The sequence below is a fragment of the Platichthys flesus genome, chromosome 17 (genome assembly GCF_949316205.1).
Source record: "Platichthys flesus chromosome 17, fPlaFle2.1, whole genome shotgun sequence".
NCBI lineage: Eukaryota > Metazoa > Chordata > Actinopteri > Pleuronectiformes > Pleuronectidae > Platichthys > Platichthys flesus.
In genome coordinates, this window is record NC_084961.1 from 11846267 (window position 1) to 11867031 (window position 20765).

At 42.1% G+C, this 20765-nt stretch overlaps 1 protein-coding gene across 6 annotated transcripts; it reads left to right on the forward strand.

The window, feature by feature from the left end:
* The first annotated feature begins 1977 nt into the window (after positions 1-1977).
* On the forward strand, positions 1978-20648 carry tbc1d5 (TBC1 domain family, member 5). 6 transcript variants are annotated; one of them, XM_062409851.1, is made up of 23 exons: positions 1978-2085; positions 7339-7391; positions 7721-7839; positions 8740-8797; positions 8957-9065; positions 9302-9391; positions 9653-9727; positions 10076-10143; positions 10249-10351; positions 10760-10848; positions 11024-11074; positions 11207-11276; positions 12067-12239; positions 12332-12474; positions 13231-13337; positions 15072-15157; positions 15757-16064; positions 16539-16601; positions 17825-18045; positions 18183-18282; positions 18523-18602; positions 18722-18991; positions 19382-19637. In XM_062409851.1, the coding sequence occupies exons 3-23, from the start codon at positions 7740-7742 to the stop codon at positions 19493-19495; spliced, it is 2478 nt and encodes an 825-aa protein (XP_062265835.1). In that variant the 5' UTR covers positions 1978-2085; positions 7339-7391; positions 7721-7739; the 3' UTR covers positions 19496-19637. The 6 variants fall into 6 exon arrangements, with proteins under 6 accessions (XP_062265835.1, XP_062265832.1, XP_062265831.1 ...); XM_062409848.1 differs by having other exon boundaries at positions 1979-2085; positions 19420-20648; XM_062409847.1 differs by having other exon boundaries at positions 1979-2085; positions 17825-18033; positions 19360-20648.
* Positions 20649-20765: the final 117 nt, after the last annotated feature.

Here is a 20765-nt window from a genome sequence, read left to right on the forward strand (position 1 = left end):
TACCAGTGGATCTGTGTGTCCCTACAATCACATGGTCCTCACTGTGTTTTCCACCGTACATACCTCCTTTCTTTCTTCTTTCTCTTTATCTCAACGGCTCTTTCTATCTGGGTTTCTTCCCCTCCCTCTCCACCCCTGATTCTCATCTGCGTCTCCCTGGCACGTCTCACATTGCCGCTCCCTCAGACGGTGCAACATTCAAGCCCCATTTGGTCAGAATGGCTTCATGGAGTAATTCAATAAAGCTGTGCTCTTTTCTGTCATCTGTTTCCATGACGATGCCTTAGTTAGGGCCAACAAGAGGCCACAAACACCTCATCATCAGTAATATTAGCTATAATAATGATGATAATGGCGCTCTTGAAATGCCATGCTTGCGATGATGATGGCGGCAGTAACGGCAATGATGATCATTACGACTGCTTTGTGTTAACCCCCACCACCACACAAACGCAATCACACAGTGCACACATTTGACTCATTAATGCCATTTAATGTCACCACCTGTGCACTGTATATCTTCAGATGGACTCCTGCCCTTTTCCCCATCATGCCTGTCACGCTGCTCAGGCTTAGTTTCTTTTGTTTTGTCTGTGTGAAGCCATTCAGTGTGAATGTGTGGGTTACAAGCTCTTTACAGATCAATCTGGCTTGTCTGACTTCAGAATTTGCTGCAACTAAGTCTGCATAAAAAGATCTTAATTAACTGCCGCGTTTAAAGGGCTTCTGCAGTGTTCTTGTTTATTCAGGATGTATTTTATTTCTACAATGGTGCGGCTGTCCAACACATATTTGTGCTCTTACAATGCACTTGTTGGAGATTCGTTTTCAAGCCCATTTATGCTCAGTTTCCACTAATTTCCTTTATTTCTCTCTTGATTCTTAATTTGTTCTCAATATAACCCTCCTTTGTTATTTTTTGATGAAAAGGAAATGTATTTCTTCTTTTATCATGTGAATTAAGACACAGATATCCATGCAGTTGTATGCAGATACATTTTCAATTGACGTTGACCTCCTCTATGTTATTTGACGTTGGTTATAGGTTGGTCGTTTTCCAAACCTTTCTGAATGGATCAGCACCAGACAGTAGAAATTCAATTGTAGAGCTACAGAGTCCAGTTAGTGGTACATAATACTGTGTTCAAATTAACAACCCTTATCATTTGTCACATAAATCTGACAATGAGGTAATATTTTAAGTGTATTTCAAGAAAGCAGAGGTAGAAGCATTGAGATTCTTTAATTCTTCACAAATAATCCAGCGTTAAAATACTCTGCCACAGTATTGCATTCAAAATAAAGTAAAAGCGCAGTGTTATTGGTAATATGATAAATATATATCTATATATATATATATAGATAGATAGGGAGTACAAAAAACTATGACACCGATATACAGACTAACATAATTGTATATATGAAAAACAAAAATTGGCAATGATTCTTAGGATGTGATCAAACCCTTATGTTAAAGAAGTTTAATAAACCTCATAATACATTTCTATAAATAATAAGAAAACAACACTTTTTTATATGACTATTTTATATGATTATATATTTGTTTAGTTTATTGATGTTAACTATGTAAACATTGGCAATGGCTGGGATGCAGCTAATAGTTTTCCCTTTCAATGTTTTATGTTTTGAATTTGTGTATAGATAAGCTGCAAATTAAGTTGTAAATAGCAGCCTGATACAAAAACAAATGGTACAATGTTACTAGGTATTGTAGGATGAAAATACTTCAAAATAAAACTTAGGGACAGTTACTTCCTGAAAAACTGTTTACTTCAGCTTTGTAAAGGCCAACACACAAAAATAGGAAACAATATTAACATAGGGCATCTGAGAGAAATACAGATTAGTACAAACTTATATTGCACAGTTGAAAGGAAGTTCTGGGGCCACATCTATAACCTGGAGCGCGTGGGCCAACAGTGGATGAAGTGCTACCTGCAGAGGCCCCGTCACGTGACCAGTCAGCTGGTGTTCAAGCACATCCGCCTGACCCGCGACTGTTTACAAACCAGCGGAGAGGAGCCGACGCGGCAGAATGAGGAGACCTGCGTGAACCGAGCAAAGGTATCTGACCCACACCGGGAGTCTGGTCACCGCTGACCGGGCTGTTGTTCCTCTGTGACACCGGGCAAACTCCTCCAGCCTCCGGGGAGCGGGGGAAAGCTTTTCTCCGCTGCAGCTGCGCGTGTTATCGGAAGTAGCGACAGGCCCCGTCGGTGGGCAGCTCGATAACACCCAGGAGGCTAACGTCATATTAGCTTTACCTGCTGCCGGGTGTCTTCCCCGGGCTCCACCGCCACGTACCCGCAGTGTCATTCAGCTAAGTTAGTTGCATTCACTCCTCTAGCTACCGAGACACAAGTTAGCTTAGCTGCTGTATGGCTCTGTGCCTCGTCCAGCAGCCTCCTCCGCCTGCATCGATAATCCCTCTGCCTGTCACCGACCGTGGTGCATCGGACATTGTGTGCTTTTAAACCGCAGTCCCACCGCGGTGACTGGCTGCGAGTCACGATTTGAAATAACTTGAATGAAAAGTGAGACTTTAATGTTTGCAGGTGCAGTTTTAGCTCAGCGCCACCGTGGGCTAACAGATTTGCGTGATGGGTTTAAGGGCAGTGCGGATTGTTGGGAAAGCTAACACTGGCTGTCTGCACGGTTTAATGCCTTTAACACCTCTCCATAATAGTTCACTGTACATGTAGGAACAATAATAGTACTAATACAACTAAATGAAGGTGATCCCAGCGAACAGTGCGACTGTCTGAAGCATAAAGGGAAGTCGAGGTTGGGTAGTAAACCTTCTAGGTCCAGAGAGGAACATGCAATTCACATTTGCTGCAATACACCACACTTGCAGTGACAGGAAGTACAAGTATTTAAATCAGTGCTGGGGTTATTCAAATTCAAAATTGTTGTATTCGCTGAACTTTAGTTCCACAGTGTTCCTGGAAGTTGTAATGTTCCTTCCTTGTTCTTCTTTAGTGCAGTGATGCCAAACAGTACTGGTTTGTGACCTGTTAAAACAAAGCTGTGTTCCACCTCTGTGCACAAGTTGAATAAGTTATTAGGTTGTTGAGTGGTTGCACCGGAGTGACCCCCCCCCCGCCCCCTGCACTTTGTTTTATCATGCCACCTCTGCATGACTAAATGCATTTCTGCACTCAGAATTTTCTTTTCCACTTCAACGTTGCCATATTGCAGTGAAAATGAATCTAAACCTGGTTTGTAGTCCCTCCAAGGAGTTTATGTCCTGCAGAGGATCTCAGGAGAATTAGTCTGGACGTTCTCCAGAGTTTCTGTTCGCGAAATCTACAGATTTCCACAAAAGTGGTGGAAGGGTGCGATACAGGCCAAGGACGAACCAATTGAATTTTGGGTGCAGATCCAGATGTATTTATTTTTTTTGCAAGAAAGAGCTTCTTTTTTAAAAACATTTTCTCTGTTGTCCCAGGGGAATTAATTCATGGTTTGTGATGGCACATTCTGGAAACTGATACCTCGAGTGTGTGAAATCTGGTTCAGCTTGATTAAATTTAAGGGCCTTGGCAGAAGTAGGCTCTCTACTGCTCTCCATTCTAGTTAGAATAGTCTGGAGAGCCCCCTGGAGGTAATATCATTGATTAATCCACAGGGGGAAAAAAACTTGGATTAAATGAAAAACATTCCATGCTTCACATTTATCTTGTGACTCAGGCGCCCTCACCCCACAGGTTTTGCACCATTGCTCTGGTAACTTGTATGCAGACTATGCAGGTTTCATTTCAGACACAGTCAACACCCTGCAAGTTCACAGTAATTTTCCAAGGTTGAGGTCCCTAAGCATGTTCTCCGCCTCTCATGGAGCATGTGACCACCGTGAAGGCTCCTGGGCTCTCACTGTGTGCCGAAGTAGAGACATGTGAGTTTGTTTAGCTGGGGTGTTTGACTTTGACTAAACGGCAATCTCTCACCGCTGGTTTGCTAAATCCAAGTTCTGTGTCTTTTCCTGAATCTATTCTAGATTAGATTTCTCTGGTAATTGTTTAGCTATATAAGGACAAGTGGACCAGTTCAGCTGATGACTAATGTCATAAGTGAATCCTCAAAAGACTGAGAAATGATTGAAGGCATTTTCTAGGGCTGAAGACAAGGCTGCGGCCTGTTCATGTTAGGGGAACTACACTACATCTAGCTACATCTCTAAATGGAAATTCTACAGATCACTTCGGCAAAACATTTAACACACTTGGCTTGACTAATCAGGGTTTAGTTTCTGAATAGTTTAGCCTTTGTGCCTTTAGGCAAAAAGCTTTTTCTTGTTTTTTTTTTTTATTTCACCTCACAGTTCTTTAGTGCCAATACGTGACCAAATCCTGCCTCTTGGCTTTAAAGAGAGAGAACGGCTTTTACTTTATCAACATGGCTGCCAAATTGAATGTGAGCGTCTTGCTTCAAGCAGTTCTAAAATGTTCTCATGACACTGGAGAATGTGATACTGCCTGACCTTAGAGTAAAAAAAAAACAGAAGTGGAGGAAGGTTTTAAAATCCAATCCAGTGTGTTGTTCCTCTTAAGGTTGAATGTGTGTAGAAGGAAAGGGAGAGTGAGGTATTACAAATTATTGAAGGTATATTGTTGAAGCAAGGCCACCAGACCTTGTATGCTTGATGTAGTCCTTAATGTTGACATTCTACCTTCATAATCAGACTTGAGGTGTTACCTTTTAAAAAGAAGTCTTGATGTATGTTACCAAATGATCTATTTGAGTTCAGCATCATAGGCTGTTAAGCTGTAAATCTCAGGAACAGATCCTCGACTTCAGAACAGATGGACGCGGTGTTATTTGTCTGCTGATTTATTTATGCATTTCATTATGTATTGATTTGATTATTTCATGAAAGATTCGTGATTTGAATTATTGAGGTGTCTCCAGGTGCTGTGGAGTAAATTATGCAGAAGCTAATTTGCCTTGATTATTACGTACTGTAGTAAAGTTTGGGATGTCGTTGACGAAGTAATGAAGGCAGCAGAGGGCTAAGAGAAGACTCTGCACCAGGCGAGACTGTGCCAACGCGGCAAGGCCTTGAGTCTTTCACCCGCATCATCTTTCACTTGCTCACAAAGACTTTCACACAGAAGCACAAAGGACATACCTCCTCAAAACACAGTGAGTGATCTGTAAACGCCTCCTCAGAAAGAGTTTTTATTTTTAGAAAGAAGGGACAAAGCGCTGGATGTGTCTGCAGGCCTTCGGGAAAGAGAGAGGCTTAAAATATATTTTGATTCTTCAAGTAGGTCAAATATATGACAGATATAGTGCTAATGTGAATTATCACTCCCTGAGAGTGGTGTCTACTTTTGTATTTATGGTTGCTCACTTTTATATCTTTCATTGTGATCTTTTACAGTCAAACTGAAAGACAGGCTACTATTGGTGGTAGACATTCACAGCATTCCTCTTTTTTTTTCCCCTACAGTTGTGGATTAGTTCCGATTATTTAATGGTATAATGTGGTTTTTATGAGGGAAGGGAGGAAAAGCGCGATGACTTAAGGAGAGCATTAGTCTTCCTGGAGAACAGATGTTTCCTAACAAAACAGGCACATACATTATGCATATAAAATAATTTCTATTTTGATGGCATGTGTAGCTGATTTATAGAGCGGTTTTCCATTCACATGGTTAATAGGTTTATGAGATGCCTTTGTTGTGTTATTTCCACAATTTATAAGCAAGAAAAAATCATAATGCTCACTGGAAGCTTGCTATTCTGTGGGCCTGTGTATTAGGCTAACCATATTCATAAACATAGGAATAATCTCAAGCCGGATAAAGAACGCAGGCAGAAATGGTGGTTAACCTAAATTGTGATGTCTCAACAAGAAAGTTAAACTTTTCTCAGAGCTGGGATCTGTTTTCTTGCATGTACTTTAAAAATGGGTATTTGTGTTTAGCGCATAATTTGTCACTATTAAAAAAGACCCTGAGATTATAACGATACAGATTTTTACATGGAGCCTAAAATAAAGCAGCAAATCAGACCAGAACCAGACTGAAACAGATCAGCAGATTAATTCTCATTCAATAAACTGATAAATCGACTGTTCTTTGTCTATAATCAATTCATTGTTTCGTCTCTATGTTAGAAAATAAGGATGTTTTATAAGGATAAAAAACAGACTGACACTGCAGAAGCTGAAACCTTTGCTTAATATATTATAGAAATAATCAAAACTAATTATATGTTCATCAGTTAATCAATTGATGTCAATTTGTTTCTTCACTTCTCTCCAGACTCTTTTCTACCTTTGCACATTGCTGCAGTTGTTTATTCAATATTTTAGAGGATTAACTGTTACAATCTCCTCACCTCCATGCACTGTGATCTGATTCGTTGGTTAGACGTCTGATTAGATGTGATTGGTTGTTGTAGCTATCATGACCGTCTTTGCAAAGGACTGGTGGTAATGATTTAAAACTTCTTCCTGAGTAACTGTGCAGTATATTTGCATTTTATAAGAAACAATGGATTTTCCTGAAATGGTTAAAACGATTTCAGATTCACTGCTGTGTTTATGTTATGCAAAGACAAGGCTGTTGACATCAGAATATTTAATTAACACACTAATTTGCAGACTTAATGACCTCATTAGTAATACTCCTTACGTTTAATATATCACAGTGAGCGTGGTGGAGCATCAGGCACCTCAAGTGGCTCTTGTCAATTTATGCCGTTCTTCACTGAATGTCAACAGGGTCTTGGTTTTATTTGATGCTGTCATGTTAAATGCAAAAGGTGGGAAAACTGTTACCACTTTGTAAAAAGTCACAAATGTAACAAAAGCTTTTTGACATGTATTTGTTTATTAGTTAAAAGTCTGATGCATCCATTCATTATCTGTACCGCTTATCCTTTGAGGCTCATGAAGGGAACTGGACACTGGGCGAGAGAGGACATGTCACCAGTATATCCAACATTAGGAGACATTCAACCATTCACAGTCAATCTGACGTCTCAGGACTGTGGGAGGAACCCATCGAAAACTCATGCAGAAACATCATGCAAACTATACACAGAAAGACAACCCAAACTGGGATTTGAACCAATAACCTTTTTGCTGTGCAGCGTCAATGCTGACAACAGTGCTAAATGAATGTGATGTTTAAATGGTGGATTTATTATTGATTAGGTCATTGATTCTGAGCCTACCTTGTGTTGTCACTTCTATCACTGGAGTTAAGAACAGTACTACTGTTGTTTATTTCTGCTGACTAATGACAAAGTGATTGAAGACCCTTGTCCCCCCCTAACTTTCATTATTGTTTCCTCCTCTTGCAGAATCATCCTTTTCTTCTGAGTCTTGTGCCGTGGAGAATCACCAGGCGGTGACAGTAAGTGCTGTGAAAACGGTTCAAGTGGGATTGCACGTTTGGGGATGTTTTACTGATCACAACGGCTATTTCCGGAGAGGTTCAGGGGTCGGCTAGAGTTAGGCCATAGATCAGCACTCCACTTCGAAATGACTTAAAGGGGGGAGTTAACTGTCAGCAAATTCTCTGACTGAAGGTCAGTCTCCTTATCAGTGGAGTCAGTGGTCAAAAGTCATGCATCACTGGAGATGTTCGTCTGTAGATCTGGTGGTCTCTTCTTTACATGTTATTTAGTTTTTAGTAATCTGTGATTTAATTCTGGGTTATATTTGTCTTTTCTCATCCTCAAGGTCCGGCTGGCTCGTGGCCATGCAGCATCCCAATTTTGAAACTCGCCATCCGCTCCAGACAGAAGAGCAGCAGGAGACAGGGTTCGACCCGCTACAAAATTTCAACAAGAACCGCAGCAGTATGTCAACCTTCATTTCCCGTTTTCATGCAATGTTTTGACAGATTCCAGAGAAGGTCTGCACTTTCTCCAAAGTTGCTTTTCACTTACAAAAGAATGCAGTAGGAGCTTCTCCGGTCAGACGTGATTACGACAATGCAGAAATCTCTGGAGTGTCAGGATGAGGGGGGGTATCAGCATGTAGGAGGCTTGAGTATAAATTCCGCTGCTAAGATCACAGGTTTTGTGTACTGCAAATTAAACTCGCTCTATCACACAGCCCCTTTAGCTTATGTGAGGAGATTATCTGGAGTTCAGTGCATGTCTGAAAGCCTTTCAGTAGACGAGCTACAGAATGCAAAACACAGTCACAATAAGTTGAAGTAGTAGATACGAAGAGATAATAAAATAAATTTAGGAGCTGACTATGAGTCACAGACATGGCTGGCGACGCCCCCGGGCTGAGGTGTTTTTATGTTTACGCGTGAGAGAGAGATAATGTTGGGGGTTGACATGTTGTGGAACTGATGAATATTCATGCTGAGTGTCCCTGTGGAATGATCTACTCCTGTAACTAATGTTGATAGACAGCTCCATGACTTGGATGTGTGTTCACCTGCAGGCCAAATTAGACTTATTACCCACCAATAAAGACAAAGAGAATTACTTTGTGCTGTCACTTTTCCTGCTTCCGGCTCTTTTGCATCTCCTGCATGACTTGGAAAAAAGAAGCTCAGAAAATAAATCATGTGTTGTTAGGTAGCAGTAGACAGGCCAGCTTGTCATGATGGTTTTCAAAGGTTATGTTCTATATGGGCCTGTGTTCACAAGCTTTAAAGATTATTGATGTCACCTTTTAACTCCCCATCACTGGTTGTTTATATCACCCCCTTGTGGTTGTGTCTGTGCCTGTTTTAACAGGAGGATCTCTTGACAGCAGCAGTTACTCACAGTCTCAGTCAACCTTCCTCTCATACAGGTGAGTGTTTTCCTGTAGTTTAGTGCAAGAGTGCTTTTCCTGGTCTGACAAACAGCTCAGCTTTTGCTGCTGTATGACACATCAGATGGAATACTGTGCCCAATCTGGGTTGAGAAGCTCATAAATCTCCTGGTACTCTGCCTTCACTCCCTTGCACAGGAATGAATGGGACGACCTGTTCCTCAACAGTAATTACCTGGCCAGGATCCGGCAGGCAGGCATCAACGGTCGACTGAGGAGCAGCCGCTTTCGGAGCGTCTGCTGGAAGGTAACTGCCAAATGGATCAAGCAGTCCTATCGAGTTTGATTAAAGGGGCTTTGCCAATTTCCCTGCTTCAGAAAAGTCTGCATTCCTGGCATCTTGCAGGGCTTTTTTTTTTTTTTTAGTTTTGGAGGAAAATGCAGCCCAGAGTTTATTTTTGAAAGTGTCCAATTTCTGTAGGCTTGTGACTTCTGAGAGATAGAAGTTCTTGTAGGTAGCATTAAATAACTTTGTGTCTGCAGCTGTACCTTGAGGCTCTTCCTGAAGACAAGGGGCAGTGGATCAACAAGACCAAGGAGCTCCGGGCCCAGTATGAGAAGATCAAAGACACGGTGAGAGCACCACTCTGTGGCCATTTCCTGCAGCGTGATGAGAAAATAGTTTGCAGTAGCTTCTGGGAATTCAGCTGTAATCTGTGGAGCATTGAGGTGTACATTATCAGCTGAATTATTTTGTAATGTCAGCTGCCAAAGATATTTTAACTAAATAGAGCTTTATTCATCTACACTGAAGGATAGTAAGGTCACAATATGGTCGTACATGCAGACAAATGAACTGTGCTCACTAATCTGTTTTGCATTCTTTTGTCTCAGCACATCACTAACCCTCGCAAGGCTGCAGGCCAGCAGGACCTGATGGTCAACAACCCTCTGTCTCAGGATGAGGGGGTAAGTTTGTGTGTTTGTCTCCATCTTGCATTTGCTTGTCAGTTGTTTCATATTTGCATGTTGGAGTTAATAATAAAGAAATACATTAAAAAATGTATATTTTATCCATGTCTCATCTCATAATTTGCATACTATAGTAACAGGGAAGCTGAAAAAAAACAAAAACGATGGTATAATTATAGAGACAACATTGACGCACCAACAGTTTCTTTTAGTTACTAGTATTGCTTTAAAATCCTTTTAGTCAGTTTACAGCAGGTCATCTTTAATCATCTTAAAAATGTTAAAAGTAGTTGCAGTATGTACTCAAGTATTTGACCCTGTCTTATTTTCACCTCCGATTCCCAGAGTCTGTGGAACAAGTTCTTCCAGGATAAAGAGCTGAAGGGAATGGTCAAACAGGATGTGTTGAGAACGTCAGTGTCATCATCTTTCTATATATTTATTAAGTTGCTGTCAGAATGATGTAAACACACACCTGCTTTTTTTCAAATAAAACTGTTTAAAACTATTTCCATCAGGTTCCCTGAGATCCGTTACTTCCAGGATGAGGATGTGAGGACCAAGCTGACGGACATTCTCTTCTGTTATGCCAGAGAAAATGAACAGTTACTGTATAAACAGGTACGAACAGGTACTTTGTCCTAACACCTGATTCACTGAACTGAAAGGATTGAAGTCTGCACATTGTTGTTTCTTCTGGATGCTGATAGTATGTGTGTGTGTGTGTGTCTCTCAGCACCCAGTGTCTACAGACAAAGGAACAAAATGCCTTTGTAACCTAATCATTATCAGTGTCTGTAACAGTTGCCAGCGAATAAATAGTTTACTACAGCATCTTTTTTGTAAACTGGAAGTGACATATGGCCGGGCAGTGGCTAACAATATCTAAATTAAGGCTGTCTTCATGGATTAGAAACCTCGTGCATCACCATTAAAGAAGGACTGACCACAAATTAACCATATTTTCTCCCTCCCCCTGCCCTCTCACGCCTTCCACTCCCTCTACCTCTGTCTCCTGTCCGTCTGCAGGGGATGCATGAGCTGCTGGCTCCCATAGTGTTCGTGCTGCACTGCGATCATCAAGCTTTCCAGCATGCCAGTGAGACGGCCAGCCCCAGGTCAGCTCCTCACTGCGGTGAACCGGGAACTTTCACCTGTTCGTTGTCATAAACACCCTCAGACCCTCCTGGGCTTCACTAGCTTGTGCTCTTTTCAGAACTAAAATAGTTTTGTGTTTATCTGTGGAAGGATCAAACTAAGGGGTCTGTTTTTTTTTTTTTTCCCCCTCTACAGTGAGGAGATGAAGTGTTTGTTGAACCCAGAGTACCTGGAGCACGATGCCTAGTGAGTACTGCCTTAATAAATGGATACATATGTGATAGGGAAGATCTCTGCTTTGTTTTTTCAGAATTTGATCTCACCTCCACGTACAATACACACATCCACAAAGTCTCATTAATACACTTCTATCTTCAGTGCCATGTTCTCACAGCTAATGGACACAGCAGAGCCGTGGTTCTCCAGCTTCGAGAGAGAAGTCAGGAAGGTCAGTCTGATCTGAAGATCTGCTTTCCACAGATGTCATAATTGCATTACAACACAGTTTTAGATCATTAATGTCATGTATCCATCAACTTAATATTAATGTTTAATACGACAGCACACACAGAAAACAATTCATTCTGGTTCTCCCCTGTAAAGTTTAAGACTGATCAGCTGTCAAAACAAAACCTGAAAATGTCTGTCGTGGTTTTTTTTTTTAGATTTGCTGTTGCTGATTAATGATTGTTGTCATTCTTAACTTCAGTGACAAACCCATTCAGTTTCAAAAGCCACTGGGTTTTCCCTCTTTGATGCCATTTAATTTGAACTAACAGCAGTGATAAATGTTCAACAGTGAGGCTGGTATTAATAAGTTACAATTACTCCGGATTGTGTTTATGCAACACATCCTGTCCCCTGAATCCTTGTGCGTCAGGGTTCAATTTGCATCTAGCATTGTGATCGAGATAGCTGTCATTGACAAAAACATCTATTAGTTGATTATTAAAAGTAAATACATTGCACTTGTATTATAGAAAAATGCAGGCCATTAATATCATTAGTAACGGACTTGATTTCAATAAATCCTTAGCATGACAAACATGGTCCTACTATTGAAACGGCAAAGACCTGCATAAAGTAAACTGGTCCAACCCAGACAGTTGTCTGCCCTCCCTAAAGGAATCATTTCATTGGCCCCTTTTCACCTGTTAAATGGTTATGAATTGCCAACAGATGCTGCAGCAGTAGGTTTATATAATATACTCAAATAACATAATGATCTCCTCCTCAAGGGCAAGGAGGAGATGCTGACCAGCATCCCGTTCGCTCGGCCCCAGGACGCGGGACCATCTGTTGCCATAGTGACCAAAGTTAACCGCATCCAGGACCAGCTGGTGAAGAAGCACGACGTGGAGCTGCACATGCACGTCAACCGGCTGGAGATAGCCCCCCAGATTTATGGCATGTCAGTAGCAACACCTTTAGCTCAGTAGGTCTGAAACTTTTCTTCACCCTGTGCACAAATACACTCAGCTTCTCCATCTTTGTGTCCGTCAGCCGGTGGGTGCGTCTGCTGTTCGGTCGTGAGTTCCCGCTCCAGGACCTGCTGGTGGTGTGGGACGCCCTGTTTGCTGACAGTATCACTCTGGACCTGGTGGACTACATCTTTGTGGCCATGCTCCTCTACATCCGGGATGCTCGTACGCTCCATTTGTTACTGAAATGATCCAATAACGCCTAGTGTTGAGTTTGCAGTGTATCTCATAAGAAACATTAGACTAGAAGAATGTTATTTCCTCCACCTCATTTAATCAGATGGGGTTATTTTGCTTGAAATAGAATACAGTAGATCCTTGCTGCCGTATATATACATACAAGCAGGATGTAGGTTTCAGTTCGAGGGCAAACATCATCCCTGGTTTGTCATTGTCTAATCACAGTCACTGAATTCTTGCTTTGCAATAAGCCTGTACTTCATGTCTAAGAATACCTTTTGAGAGAAAAACAAAGAGGCAGCTGTTCATAAGAGAAGTGCTTCTCTGCAGGTTACTCTGAAAGGATGCTCGTAGGAGATCTGGAAAGGCTGATGGGAACTCCTAAAATCCTTTTTGACACATTTGACTCAATTGTGTCCTAAATGAAGCGGTGCAGCTACCGTTGTATTTGCAGGTGGTATATGCAGTCATGTCCGAGTACTAATACTATACAAAAGTAGCAAAGGTAACTTTAATACTGTTTGAGTGGTAGGCTGGTCCCCGTCCTGAAAAGATCAGAGGGCCATAACTTTAAGACTTAACCAGCATATTTTAGTCAGTTTAAAAGATCATTTTAGAAATCTGTCAAAATCTGACATTGACAAAGAAAATAACTATCTTGATTTGAAGGCGCTCTGTAGTATGGTTGTTCATCAGTTGTCGGCTTCACTAACTCTGTATTTGTTCATTCTCTTGTTTCAGTCATTGCTAGTAACTTCCAGACCTGCCTGGGCCTGCTAATGCACTACCCTCCATTAGGAGACATCAATGCTCTGCTGCAAAAGGCTCTCTTCCTCCGGGATCCAAAAGTAAGTAACTATAAAGGAAAAAGTGGTATTTATGTTGATTTTGTGTCCATGAGTAACAGTTGTATTGTTTGTTTGTTACACTCCAGTCTTCCCTGAACGTCCCTCTGTGTTTTTTTACTGTGGCGCTTTCTTTATGCCCGAGCAGCCACAGTTTGAAAAGGAGAATGGAGAGGAAATTTGAAAAGGAAAATTGGATATATATTGAATATATACACTTTCTTAGAGGTTGTCTTTGGATTCACCCTGGGTACTTGAGCTATATATATATATATATATATATATATATATACGAAGAAAAGGTCTTGCAGCATCACTGATATGTAAAAAACTTCAAACACTTCAGTCGTTACATGTTAATGAAATCAAGGCATTTACAGTAAATACACAAAACGTGTGCAAGGTGAATTGCAGATAGATGTACAACAATGGCAAATGATGATTAGGCCTCTAGATACAGTATAATATACTTAGGTAAAGGTAGTTAAGACCTGAAACCTGTCTTTCCGATGCCTTGCAAATATTTCAGAGTTTCCCATTAATAACTATCGCGGCCGGCCATGTTCTAATTTGTCCTCCCACAATTTCATAATGAACCAAAACGAATTTACACCTCATAATAACATTTTAGTTAGTGATTCGCTCTGTTGATTCCTGGAGGATCTGTCTGCAGCGCTTTTTTCGCTCTGTGCCTGCTCTGTTTCTCCCTCACGTCAATAAAGATATTACTGCCCATGCAGACACAGGGACATTCTATGCAGTTCTCACACGCAAGAACTTTTGATTCATTTTCCAATGCGCAGGTTCACCCTTGATACATCCACACACTAATGTAATTCTGCCACTTAAGTGGTTTAATACGATTTTTAAGAACCTGATACAATCCTCAGATACTGTAGCTCAATAAAGCCAGCTGAGATATTACGTGTTGCCACTTGTCTTTTACAGATAATGCTTAAATCACATTTAGGTTTAATTTTCAGTTGTGTGCGGGTAAGTGCATCCGTTCTTTGACCACAATGCACCATCTAGCAGTCGAAGACGGTGAAAGCACAACTAGATGCTTCTACCTCACAAACTTAAAATTGGTTAATGTGAAAATAGTTATAGCGAAAAATCACTGTTCAGGATGCAGCAGCCTAAAAGAAGATTGCATATTTTCCTTAAACACACTTTTTTCACTCTCTCTTGCAATCACACACGTGTGCACACACACACACACACAGATGGGTCTTCCTTGTACTCTTACTCAGATTCACATTTTAATACTGAGCAGTCGCTGTCGTGTGTGTTTAATCGGATGAAACAGTTCTTTGACCTTAACTAACACCTGCCTGTCCCTGTATAAACCATTGTGTGTTCCTCATCCACTGACCCATAAACCCAAACACAACAACTCACCACACTCCTGACCACTACTCTTCCTGGGATGAAACCCCAGGAAGGTTCTGATCCAACGTGACAGTGTTTACCTCAGGTGAATGACCATGACGCACCGGCTCCACATCACAGTTGGACCTGGGGGGGTCGTCATCGTCATTAACGTGGGGGGTGGGGGGCAGGAAAGTGGCTTGTTTACTCATGAGACATCAAGGCGCATGGGTTGTTTACGTAGTCATGCATAGACACAGATTCTAGGTCGATGTGTTTACTCTCCTGTGTTATCACGCACAGCAAGGATTTTAGATTTTTGTGTTGACACCGAAAAATGAGTTTGCTCTGTTCTTCACATTGTAGAACAACCCGCGACCTGCGAACTACCAGTTTCAGCAGAACCTGGATTACTATAAAACAAGGGGAGCTGACCTGATGAACAAGACACGGTAAAATACACACAAAGTTGCTCCTCTCCCAAACACACAAACACTGTGTGTTTTGGTTTTCCTGTTTATTAAATGACTAGAATAGTTCGACAACAGAAACAACCATTCAATATTAGGCTAATCATTATGAAAAATCTTGTTATTGGTTACTGATATGGTGTCCTTGTCGGCTGCCATATTGGTTACCATAGCAATTTGGGTTCAGTTTCTCACAGGGGAGAAATTACAATTAATAATCCATTTCCACATTTTTGAGAAATAAAATGATCATATTTTCTGAGAAGTCAATGAACATTTTGATAAAATTCTTATCTCACAATATTAAAGAAAGATTAAATAAGAGTCCAGCCCCTGAACCAGGTCTGAACAGAAAAATGAATGGGCTCTTCCCTGGGTCATTCCCCACCTCTCCACAAAAGGGACACCCGATTTTGAAATCGGGTCTTTTATTGGCTCGCCTTATTTTTGCAACACACAACTTAACCCAAATATAAAGGGATAATATATCTATCAGTCTGGAAGGAAGGAAAACAGACCTTGGAAAAGGACTTGGGATTTGATGCTGACATGTTGCTCTCTCTGTACATCTCAACTTCCAGTTCCAGTACAAAAACGGCCCCCCTCAACATCAACAAGGTCTCCAGCAGCCTGCTGAGCTTTGGCAGGAAGCTGATCGCTCCGGCCATAATGGGCGGGTCTGGCGGGGTCTCGCCAATCAACAGCGAAGTACACTCCTCCTCTTCCTCCTCCTCATCTACTTCCCCCGCCTCGGCCCCTGCACCCGCCCTGTCTCACCCACTCGCCGAGCCGCCGTCAGCAAAGGCTCCATCGCAGAACCAGAGCCACGCCCAGAATCAGCACTATCGCCTGCTCAAGTCCGAGAGCATGCCCGTCCAACTCAGCAAAGGTGAGTGACTGGACGTGTGCAGGATTTTCTTCCAGGACAACTTTGGAAGAAGCAGCTACTCGTCTGCTGAATCCAGTTTGCAGTTGTTTATCTGGTGAATTAGCTGCATGTTCACATTAACACCATTACACATGAGCTGAATATCAGTTAATAGAAGGACTGCACGATTAATCATCACTTTCATTCACAATCTTGATTCAGATCCCTCTTCAATCTCCGTGTTATAGGACAACCCTCCTGCTTTGTCTGCATTAGCAGGGAGAGCCGCTTCTTTACCTGTTGCACCCAAGGATGATCTTTAAACCAGGAGACCTGGAGGATTTGAAAACAAAACTAATGCACGTGTTGAAGAACTGATCTAAATTCAGATTTGAAAAACTGTCATTCGCATATTATTGGTAACTGTGCAGATCTGGTTGATCTTTGGTTTATTTGGCTTTGGCGTCATCATCAGCGTTGGCTCTCCTGTGTTAGATGCAGGTTCAGGTGGAGTGTCTAGGGTCTCCCTCCCAACCCCGACTCACACTGACACACAAGGTAACTGCTGCCACGGCAACTGCTTGTGTGATTCACCAACCCCGCCCCGCCCCCCCGCCACCGCCATTCGCCTGTGCTTGTTGCGTGTCTGCATGTAAAGTTTGTCGTTGTTGGGTCATCTGTTGCTGCCGCTTTGATAACAGTACAGTATTAGAGTAAATGGACACAGCATGTGGTGGAGAGGCGGTGGTCTAGTGGCATAAACTTAGACTATGGGCAGAGAAGGTCTCTGGTTCGTCTCTGGTTCGACTCCACGGAGAGACAACAAAAGACGAACCTGGATTGACCTGCCATTGTAAGGGTGTGTTGTGCATGTCTGTGCATGTGTTTGGTATAAATAAACTTATCTTAATCTTAATACCAAAGGGTGACCAGCAGAGGGAGTTCACAGCTTGCCTCAACAGTGGAAATGACTGATGGGATCATGGACTCTGAAGTCTTCGGCCTTCATAGCTTTTACTCTTGTGTGCTTTGTTTTTTAAAAGATTGCTGTTGTTGTCTCTCACGTGTTTGCAAGTTTTCGCGTAACCTTTTTACTTACACGTAAACTCAAAGACAATGTTTTTTTGTTTATCCACTACTTAGGCAATGGACTCCAGAATAATTATAGACCAGCAGTCTTTAATTACAATTACTTACTACATTAGGGAGTTCATATATTAATAAATGGAAAACAGTTTTAGATATTTGCATTTGAATGATGCGGACTAATTCACAAATCAACAGTGGCCAATCAGAGGTGCTGCAGCTGTTCCTTGGGTTCGACATAATTTAATCATCAGGTGACATAGTACCTACACATCTTTGCACCAGTTAAATTGATATGCTAAAAGTCAATTAGTATTCAATTTGAAAATAAATGTATTCATCTTTGAGTTTTGAATAAGGACAGAGTAATTTACTTTCAAATTGAATAATCTTTTTTTTTTCATTTGAGTGGATTTGTGTATAATTTAAATGCAGAACATTTGATTAAAGAGTTTAAAACAATCTTTTGATTTGAATTAATAACTGTAAAACTCTTTATATTTTTCCTCCAGGCTTCACATTCCTTTTGTACCCTTCCGCTCTTTAATTTCAATATTGGATCATAAAATGCTTTAGCTATAATTAGTATTTCCTTAAGTGCAAAGACATTTAAACCAGTTTGCCTCTTCATTGTGCCTAATTCTCATTGGGTTAACTTGTCGTCTTCTCTCTTTCACTCTCTCACTCCCTCTCAGGGCAAAGCTCCAGGACGGTCAGCTCCTCTCCGAGCATAGAGAGTCTCTCTGGTGGGCGGGCCCAATCCACCGCCTCTCCGCCCCTTCCTCCCTCCAGAGGCAGTGACGTCAGCACTTCCTCACCTCCGCTCTCTGCCACCAAGAAAGACTCTTTCTTCAACATCACTCGCTCCCGCTCCCACAGCAAGACCATGGGCAAGAAGGAGTCGGTGAGCTGTTCGGTTTGTCATTTTGTTTTACTCCCCACTTGTAAGAGTTGTGTTTAATCTTCTCCTCTCCGTCTCTAAGCTCTTTTTGTTCCTGTCTAATCTGTGGTGTTCGTGTACCTAAGTGTGTGCTTGTGTGTTTTTATCAATAGGAGGATGATCTGGAAGCCCAGGTGTCTTTCCTGCAGGGACAGATCAACGACCTGGAAGCCATGAGCAAATTCTGTGCCAAGATGATGAACACGCACATCTGTGAGTTCAGCTGTAGATCTGCTGCCATTATTCTTCATAGTAATCATTCATTTGGCTCCACTGTTGGTCCGTTGATTACAGACAGTTTAAGTATACAAAACGTGTTGCATCGTATTGCTTTTTGGGAATAATAATGGACTCCGAGTTGTTCAGATTATATATTCAACCAATCAAGAGGTGTTTATTATTTGAGACAAATCACGTGGATGATGTCATAACTCATTAACTATATGTCCACAGGCAAAATCCAGGAAGTTATTCTACAAGAAAACCTGGAGAAAGAGGATGAGGTCCTGGTGTCACTAGCTGGTCTCAAACAGGTGAGTGCCATGTTTATGTCTGTATGGACGAGGAGCAATAACGTTCAGGCTTTATGGTTCTGATCATGCTCTTCTTCCATGTGCAACCTTTTCTGGTTTGTGCCTTGATCCTCTCTTAGATCAAAGACATCCTGAAGGGGGCGCTGCGCTTCAACCAAAGTCAGCTGGAGGCGGAGGAAAACGAGGAGATCACCATTGCCGATGATCACTACACCTCCATTGCGGCTGCTGAAAAGGCTCGAGCTGCCATCAATCACCAAGGCGACCACCAACAGAAAGAAAGCAGCAGGCTGAGCCGGGATTCCGATCTGGACGGGAGCGTGAGCAGGGACGAGAAGGAGGAGCAGGAGCAGGAGCAGGAGCAGGCCACGACTCCACCTGAGCAACAGGTTAATAGATGATCAGTCATCTTGTAAGCTTTCAAATTAAGAGCCCCACACTTATTTTGGCTGTATTAGTATCAACTACATGACACTCAGTGTTTAAGATTAGTTTCGAGGATTTTCTCCTTGTCTGACCATATGATTCAGTATTTAATACTTCTTTTGAATCTGATTGCTTTCAAGTAGTTCGATTTGAAGCAAAGGTTTAAGGAAATTATACAGAGAACTTTTTTTAAAACAGTTTTCCTATGGGCCAAATTTTCACAAACAGAATCACATCCCTCCCTTGACTGCTTTGTGCTTTAAGACTAAACGAGCAGCAGGGAGCAATTACACAGCTTTAACTCATGCACACAATTTGAACTGATGTGCAGGTGGTGTCTTTCCACGGCTCAGAGGTTAAAAACTGGGACGACTACATCCTTGTGTCCCAGGATGGGGACCTGCAGGCTCCTGAGGGGGGAGGAGCCGGAGGAGAAAAGGCCTCAGCTGAGCAGACCCCTCCAATAAGGCGAGGGCGCGGCCTGGTACGCTTGGAACCCGAGGGCGAAGCTGGGACCTTCCACGACCCGCTGATGGCCGCCATCACCTCGGGGTCCTCGAGCCCGGACGAGGGCTCCACCAACAGCAAGGACTCTGACTTCACCATCGTGAACCCAAACGACCTGTGAACAAGCAAATCAGCCCTCATTCCTCTTCTTCCTCTTCTTCTTCCTCCTGTATCATCTCCCCCTCTGAGGGTGGGATCAAAGAAAACTGACTCTGGGTCAGAGAGGGGAATCTTGCAGATTTGGTTGGATCACCACCGGAGCTGCTGTCAGCTAGAATATTGCACATGTGGACTGTGACACTTTAAGTCAAATACCTAATACTCTTTAACTGTCCTCTGTGCCACTTCAGTCCCATCTGAGCTGAGGCTTTATTGATGCGATCTCATCTGCCTAATGCCCATCTCCTCATTCATTGTGTCCCGTCACTCATTCAATTGTAGTGCTCTGCTTCACAGAGGGAGGGCGCCACTGTACTGCTTAACCATGTCACTACATGATTACTCTGAGAAGCTGGACCTCAAACTGCGATTTACTGTTGGGGAAGGACACTCTTCCCCTGAGCCTGCTGTACTGATAGAGTGATACTCTGTTTCTTCTTAATGTGGAGATCTGGCCTGTCTGTGTTTTTATGTTTGTCTACGTCCTTGCAGAGGAAGCGCTCCCTTCTGACTCTCAAAACAACAGGAGAGCGTTTTCCTGTCAGTCGTCGAGAGCAGCTTTTCTCCCCCTCCCAAACCAGTGCCTATGACCATTGATCTTCTCTCAACCAAACAAAACCTGACTCTGTGATCTTATGCCTTTTTTTTTTTTTTTTTGTCAGATTTTTTAAAAGAATATTTTAAACCCTTAAACATTTGGTTTCCTGGATAAAATGATTAAATTATGAAATACACCTGTTCCCCCCCCCCCCTCCTTTTTTTTGTTTTTAAAATAGATCCCAACGTGGACATTTTAATATGGAAACTGACACTTCTCATTTCTCACATTACAACTAAGTTGTTCATTGTGGAAACCATGTAAAGCGGCGCACACAGAGAATGTCCCTCTAGCTGCTCGTTCAGCATAATTAACTCTAGACCAATAAAATGACATTGCTCTTGCTACACACTGAAGCTAACGAGTTGTTTGGGGAATGCTTTGCTTTGTCTCGAGAGAATGATGCCAACTTTTCTGTGTAACCATCCAGGCTGAACAGTTGCAACCATATTTCATCAATGTTCGTATTATTG